The 8,537-nt window shown below is 37.2% G+C and overlaps 1 protein-coding gene across 1 annotated transcript; it reads right to left on the bottom strand.

Moving 5' to 3' along the window:
* Nucleotides 1-5,213: 5,213 nt before the first annotated feature.
* Nucleotides 5,214-7,476, bottom strand: LOC115953872 (cation/calcium exchanger 2). The gene has a single exon (XM_031071694.1). It carries the CDS (start codon nt 7,071-7,073, stop codon nt 5,340-5,342), a length of 1,734 nt encoding a protein of 577 aa, XP_030927554.1. The 5' UTR covers nt 7,074-7,476; the 3' UTR covers nt 5,214-5,339.
* Nucleotides 7,477-8,537: the final 1,061 nt, after the last annotated feature.

Here is an 8,537-nt window from a genome sequence, read left to right as displayed (position 1 = left end):
CTACTCATCGCCTAGAACATGCAGACAACCCACTATACTTGTCGAATCAACGAACTAACTTGCACACTAATAAGGATATCTCCGTCCAATAGAGTTCGAGCACTTTAACCCATCAAGATGGAATATTCTGCCATTGACCCATTGATAGGGATAAATTCCAAAGCAGACGGATCTTATCGGTAGAGTTAGTCATTGGCGACGGTGTTGTCAAAAGAGATGGTCTAGTTAGCCTGCTAGTCAAAGAGCAGGTAGAAGGAATCATGCCCCGAATGGAAAGGCAGAGAGACAGATGGACTCTTTAAGGTGTATGGACTGAAGGGAGACGGGTGTTAAAGTCACGTGGCACCTACTTGGCCTAAGTGGTCTCCAATGATCCTAATATGGAAATGCCTTGCATTTTATGCCCAACCATAATCAGAAGAATCCCTACAAGGAAAGAATCCCACAATATATGAGCATTAATGAAGATTTTCCCTATAAGGAAATGTCTTGCACCCCACGCTTGACCCTAACTAAGGAGACTCCTACAAGGAAAGGATTCTGCAAGATACGCAAAATAAAGAGTTTCTCTCCTACAAGGAAACATCTTCTTGATCAAGGCACGGATGTCAACCCTACGCTACTATAAAAACCCTAAGACCCTCACAAATCAAGGTACACACAATTTCTCTAAAGCTTATACTCTCTAGCAATGTTAGAGCTCTCTTCTGACTTAACATTCGGAGGGTCTTTGGCTGGTACCCCATCGGTGTCCTTTGATTGGTTCTTCTCTTTTGTTCTTCAGGTACACCCATTGACACATGTGTGGACGATCAACTCACTGATGATTTTTGTGCATCGTCAATTGCTGTTCTAGTTCTAGTAAAAATTGTGAAGGACGGCGACATAAGGCTTGTTGAGTACCTAGGAGCCGAGCATGAATGTGGTTTTTGTTGTGGGCAACTTGACCAAAAACATTAGTATTCCAATCAGCTAGACAACCTTGAAGGTGATGAATTTTTTTTATAGAAATTGAACGTGAAGTTGTCCAATCCCATAACTTGGGATTCGTGTGTGGACGATCAACTCACTGACGATTTTTGTGCATCATCAATTGCTGTTCTAGTTCTAGTAAAAATTGTGAAGGACGGTGACATAAAGCTCGTTGAGTACCTAGGAGCCGAGCACGAATGTGGTTTTTGTTGCAGGTAACTTGACCAAAAACATTAGTATTCCAATCAGCTAGAGAACCTTAAAGGTGATGAATTTTTTTATAGAAATTGAATGTGAAGTTGTCCAATCCCATAACTTGGGATTCGTGTGTGATCTAACACATGGCGACCAGTTGTTGGAAAAGAGGGTGGGTCTGCCACATATGTTGAAAAATAAATTGTTTTATAGGGGAACGCTACTCCCATCCCTCAATGGACATAATAATAGGGTGACGGTCAGAATGAAGCCTAGGCAATGACATTTAGCCAGATAAAATTAGTGCTCATTCCAAAGGTCCCTAATCCTGAATCAGTGTCTCAATTAAGCCCTATCAGTTTGTGTAATACGCTGTACAAACTTCTAACAAAACTTTTAGTCAATAGGCTTAAATCTTTCCTTCCGGCCATGATTCACCCGGCCCAATCTGGGTTTGGCTCGGGTAAACAAACAACAGATAATTACATCCTTGCGCAAGAACTTCTACACTTTATTCACCACCAGCGAGGGAAAACAACTCTCTTGGCAGCCAAAATTGACCTGGAAAAAGCCTACAATAAATTGGGATGACCCTTAACAAGTATACCTTGATGTTCTACCATTTTCCCACTCCCATTATAGATTTAATCATGGCTTGTATCTCATCCTCCTCAGTTTCTATTTTATGGAATGGAATGGCGAGCACACCTTTCTGTCCATATCCTATTTGCGGATAACATTTTCCTCTTTGCCAAGGCAAATATTTAGGATTGCACGACCCTCTTTAATCTTTTTTCACACTTTTGTGAGGTGTCGGGTCAAATTTTCAGTGTTTCTAAATCTAAGCTATTCTTCTCACGGAATACTCCTTCGGAGACCCAGCATAGCATTTCTTCATTCACCAACATACCTATTGCCCAAGATCTTGGCAAATATTTAGGCATCCCGCTTCTTACTAAACGAAAATCGTCTCCTGCCTTCCAGCCCTTATTGGACAAAATTCACACACGCATATGCGCCTAGCAATCTAAGCTTCTCGCCTAGGTGGGTAGGCTAACATTAATTAAATCCGTCCTTTCCCCCCTTACTTATTATCAAATGCAAACATCTGTCCTTCCAAGGAGCATTACGAGTAACATAGACAAGTCCATTAGGGAATTCTTATGGGGTGACACATTGACACAACGACATTTGCATCTTATTAAATGAGACACACTCACCAAGCCTAAGGCCTATGGTAGTCTGGGTATTAGAGATTCTAAAACTACCAATGATACCTTTTTTATGAATCAAGTGTGGCAAACATGGCAAAACCCGTATTCACTATTAGCCAAATTTCTATCCCAAAAGCATTATCGAACAACTGATTTCTTACAGACCACTTAGCATACTGGATCTCACTTGTGGAAAGCCCTGTTGCGGGGGAGGAATCTCTTGTAGGGTGGTCTACGGTGGATTATTTGTAATGGTTGTAAAATAAATTTTTGGACGGATCATTGGCTGCCTCCGGGACCGATTTGAGGTCTTATTCATGGCCCACTACTTCCTCACGAGTATGAGATTAAGGTAGCTAGATTGATCACTGACACTCACCAATGGGATTTTACACCTCTTAGTATGGTATTGCCATCGACAATAACCCAATTTATTTATGCTCAGCCATTGTCCATTCATGGTTCTCCTGCTACTTTGACGGATGACCATGTCTAGGACCATTATGCGGGTATTTGTTCAGTAAAATCCGCTTATCATTATCTTTAACGTATATCCAAAGAGGTTATAGGGAGGACATCGATAACATGGTCTTGGATTTGGAAGCTAAAAATACCTCCTAAAATTCAACTTTTGTGTGGAAATATGCGCATCATCGTATTCCCACCAAATCGATCATTTTCCCACATGCTGCCCTGAGCGACCAAGTGTGTCCCCGTTGCAATGAGCTTGAAACGCCAATTCATGTTTTGCGTGATTGCCACTTTGCACGTCATATTTGGTCTTCCTTCCCTGTGCATTTACTTACTTCAGATTTTTTTAGACTTGAGTTACATGATTGATGTAAACTTAATTCCCTTTCGTGCTATGACCTGTGGAACATTATTTTCACCTTTACCATATGGGCGATCTGGTTAGGTCAAAATTCTTTGATATTTTTAGGAAAATTGATTCCTTTTCATATTCTAAAACAAAATGCTATCTCTTATGCCATGGAATTTTTCATCCTTAGCACCGTTCCTTCGGGGCATTCATCTCCGTTGTCCATCAAATACATTAGGTGGAGCCTAGCTCCTTTCCCTTCCGTCACTATTAATACAGACGACAACTCGTTAGGTAACCCCAAAAAATCTTATGCGGGGGGCGTGGCACGCTCAGCCAATGGAGAATGGTTGTGGGGTTTCTCTTTACACTTGGGAGTCACCAACAATAATATGGCCGAACTGTGGGGTATTAGAGAGGCGTTGGCTCGAGCATGGGCCAAGGGTCATCATTGAGTTTGTTTTCAAATTGATTCTCTTCTTGCGTACAAATGGCTGAATACTATTGAAGATTATCCTGTGGAATTTTCTAACTTGATTTTGGATTACGGAGGGCTCCTCAATAGGGACTGGGAGGCACGCATTAAGCATATATGGAGAGAAGCGAATAGTTGTGCGGATTTATTGGCAAATAGGGGTGCTTCTCAATTGGAAAGGGAAGTGTTGTATGATACATGCTTCACTTTTTTGTGGCAATGTTTATATTGGGACTCCATGCGTTTTGTCTCATCCCGGAGTCATCGCGGTTAATAAGGGTCCAGTGATGTTTTTGTTTAGATTCCTCCCTTCGGTTGTGGTTTGGTCAAATTGTGTTTAGTTTGCTTCAGTTAGTTTGTGTGTTAATGTGTTTTCTTGCACTGTAGTCTTGTTGTAATATTTATGTTTGTAAGACTTCTGTTTATGTAATATATCTCCCGCTTATGCAAAAAAAAAAAAAATAGTAATGAACAGATGGTCCTATTTATTAATATTTTGATAATCCATTATACAATATAAACAATAATGACATTATTTACTCCGTAGTGATGCAAATAGAAATTGTATTCACATTAATAATGACAATAGCCTTCTAGCTAGCTTATTTCATACTTTTTTGGTATTTATTAAAGAGTCATTTAGGTTCAAATTTCCCATCTCTCAACTATCGAATTATCAATTAAAAAAATAGTAACAATAGCCATCTAGCTTATTTCATACTTTTTTGGTATATACGAAAGAGCCATTCAGGTTCATATTTCCCAATTCAGGTTCAAATTTCTCATCTCAAAACTATTGAAATTATCAATTAAAAAAAAAATAAAGAAAAGAGTAGATGGTTAACAAACAAAGGAAAATGTTGTAACTTTTGTGAGGTCTTATTTTGACCCACAGTATGTGGTTCTTGGTGGAAAACACTTACCATTGCACTAACACCTGACCTTTGCACCAAGTAGCTTGCAACCCTGTAAGCCCTCAGTCTGTTGAAACTACAAGAAGTACAAAATAACTGTCTTTGTGAACCAAAAAAAAAACCTTTTGGATTTAGTGAGGTCCACAGAGGAATCACCATCTATACTCAATATTTGAAGCAATTTACACACCTCTTGTCATGCAGGTGCAATTTTCGTGACTTAAGGGCATAATGTGTTTATTTGCAAGGTAAATAGACCGTATTATCAATCAAACCAAACAAATGACATTAGTGTTCTCTACGGAAAATACCATAGAATCAAGTTGAAAGAATTAGTTTACCAAAATAAAAAGTTGAAAGAATTTTGTGTCAGCTCTCAAGTGGAGTCAAGTCGCTGACGTTTTGAATCAGGGTTCAAAAAATTATGCCAACTATTTTGTAGAAAAAGTGCCTGTATATCTTAGTTGGTTTTAATGACTTATGCATTTAGAGCATATATTAATAAACTATTTTAGGATATTTTTTATAGAAAAACAAAAAACTGATTTACTGTTTTGACCATTTTTTTCATTTTTCTATAATAATTTTCTCAAAATGAATGTTTAATTTATACCATAAGGACATACATTAACTGGATCTATATATCTTTCATTCGGAGACAGCACAAAGTCTTAATTGATTACAGAAGATATTGCACGGTAGTAAGTAATTACAATTACTCAGCTTACAAATCATGTTGGTTGGGACTATCACGTGTGTGTATGAAGCTGGAGAGACCCTTGTGTTTGAATCAACCTTAAAGACAAAGAAACTAGATATACAACTAAAAGCCCTCCTCCCAATACCCTATCAAGCCTCATGTTTCTGATTGGCAAAACCACAAGTGCCCAAAGCAACCCAACTGCCAAAAAGACCAGCGTCTCCAGGAGGAATGGATCTCTAGGTATCACAACAGATGATGGGTAATTTGACCAAGAAGAGCCAACAAGAGACAAACCCAAACCAATGAGAATGCTAAAGATGGGGCCAGCATAACAACCTGATATAGCTACCTGAGTACCCTCTGGTCCTCCATTCAAAGCCATGGTTAAATTTGTCACCAGATCCCCAATTGAGTTGCCCCAAGCAAGGATTGTCAAGCCTAGTATAGAAGGATTTATTCCAGACATGTACCCCAGTGAAACTAGCAGCCCCACCAATTCTTGAGCAATAATATAGCTCCAAGCTACACTCATTAAAAAACCTCCAGAAAGCCAAAGAAATATGCACTTCTTTGGTGGGATCGACTTCTCAGTTGTCACAAATACAAGAACGCCAAAAGCAATCCCAATCAGCAACCCAATTCCATAAGCCACCAGACTTGAATTAAAGGTGCCATTCTCACTTTGAGGGCTCCAAAGAGCTGACAACAGCAGTGGTGCTAACGTCACTGAAGCAACTGCATATGGCTTAGACCATTTCTCTTCAGAAACAATGGGAATTGTCAATCTCCTTGGCAAGTAAAGAGGCAGCTCAAGGATGTCAAGAAATGTACCACAAAAAGCTAATGGTGTTGAACAAAGGCAACTCTTTTTGACTTCTACTTCAGAACAACCTTCTATAGCTCGTTCCTCTACAGTATTAATCTCTTCTTGGCAACTCTTCTTGCCAAGAATAGGTATAGTCAAATGACTGCAATTGCTTGAATCACCACCTCTGAGACTTTCTTCACCATTTTTCCAATGAAAATGTGAGGTGTAAACAACTATCACATAAACAACATACATTGAAGAAAAACCAATTGCACCCCACAGATCAATTTCCTCTTGAACCAATATAACAAGTAAAAACACAAGAACCAAGAGTAAAAAACAGACATCTCTAATAAAGGCAGACTTGTGTAGTTGAACCACTCTTTGGCCCCTTGAAATGCTTATGATTCCAACCACAACACAAGTTACAAAAGAAGCACCACCCAGTACTGTATTAAGGCCAACATCACATGTACCTTCACCCATAATCGAGACGATGCTTGAAAAGAAATCAGGAGCACCATTGCCAAGAGAAAGCAGAGTAACCCCAGCAATTGTAGGAGACAATTTTAGTAAACTTGATAAGCTTTCAAGTGAAGAACAAAAGTATTCAGAAGCTGTGTTCCCCAACAGATAAAACAGAACAAGGAGCCAAAGAGAGAGAAGAGAATAACCCAGAATGGGAAAACTTCCTAGTTTGCAGTAGAAAAGGTAAAGATAGTCAATATAGCCCTGGGAGACACATGGGTTATGTGTTTTGATGTACAAACACTTGGCTTTGTAATCATCTAGCCTATGAAAATCCTTACAGCTATGCTGACTACTGTCACTGACGCCTAGGAAATTGGTCTTAATATGAAATTCTGAAGAATGGGAATTTATAATCAAGAAAACAGACGCCACTAAGAGAAACGAGATGTTCAAAAAAATGAGATAATTATACCTGACAGATATGGAAACTAAGGAACCCATTTACAGAAAATCTATCAAACCCAATTTCACGCACAAGATAAATAATTGGAATACCTCATGATTAAGATATTGGGTATATGGACACAACTATAGATTAATCCAAGACAACCTTTTTTTGTCACTTTTTGGAGAAAATTACTCAAAAAGAGATGGGCATAAAATTAAGGAAATTCTAACCTTCATGTGCTGGGTTCAGTTGAACTGGTTAAGAGGAAAACGAACTGACACTTTGAAACCATTGAAGTTTGGAATTGTTGTTTATAAAATGGTAGATGGCAACCTGGTTGTCGAGTCATCATCACACACTTCTCATTAGAGCATCTCCAATAATGTAGGTAAAAGCAAAATGATCTTTATAACAGAGAAGGAGACTCAAGGTCTCCAATGGACTCTGTACATTAGCAAAAAAGAATAAAACTAAATAAAAATTTAACAAAGAAAGGAGTGGACATAGGAGTACAGGAACACGTGTGTTAAAAAAAAAAATTTAAATAAAATAGAAAAAAAAGATAAAAAATCTATTGAAAGATGTATTTGAAAAAGGGTCCGATTAATGTATGTTCTAAGGACACACATTAATCATTCATTCGGAAAAAAATTTTAGGAAAAATTGAAAAAACTAAAAAAAAAAGTAAATTACTTTTTTATTTTTTCATAAAAAATTTTTTAAAATAATTTATTAATATATGCCTTAAAGACATATATTAATAAATTTCTTTAAAAAAAATAAGTAGGTAAAACTGTTTATTATCAAAACAATACAAAAATAGAAAGAAACTGCCATGCTCTTACTCCACAAGAAACAGGAAAAATAAAAATAAAAGAGGGAATCTAAAGGTCCATTGGACTTAAAGAGCACAAGTGGCAGTTGGTTAGATTTCCTTTTCATGCAGATGGAAGGAACCTGTTAGCGATAAAGGGATCACTGATTAGACTAGACATTAAATAATAGCATCATTTTTTTTAATGAAATTTAATAATAGCCCTTTTTTTCCTCTTTTATTTATTTATTTTTTTCATGTACAAGTTTTTGCTAGGCGCGTTAGAGAATATTCTCCTTTTTTGGTTGTTTAGACTAAAATTTTTAGTTGACAGAAAATTATACCAAGATTTTCCTAGAAAAAACATTGTCTTCATTCCCACTACCCCACTATAGAGTGAAAAGTTATAGGTACACTATTTTTATAAAAGTTGAATGGTCAAGTTTTTACTAATTTTTATTTAGTTTATTATTTATATCACATTTTACTTAATAATTATAATTAACTACTTTAATAATTGTAAAAATTTTGTCCATCAAAAAAATAAATAGTAAAATTTTTGTGAGTATTTTTGTGACTCTAGACTTATTGTTATTTTTAATTCCTATAATTCACCACTACACACTACTACCTCCCTCCATATCACCATGACCAATGTCACTACTAGCACATTGTTAGCACTTAGCAACACTATTAATTTATG

Source organism: Quercus lobata, chromosome 7, assembly GCF_001633185.2.
Source record: "Quercus lobata isolate SW786 chromosome 7, ValleyOak3.0 Primary Assembly, whole genome shotgun sequence".
Lineage (NCBI taxonomy): Eukaryota > Viridiplantae > Streptophyta > Magnoliopsida > Fagales > Fagaceae > Quercus > Quercus lobata.
The sequence above is the reverse complement of the archived record's forward strand: the minus strand, read 5'-3'. Positions and strand labels throughout refer to the sequence as shown.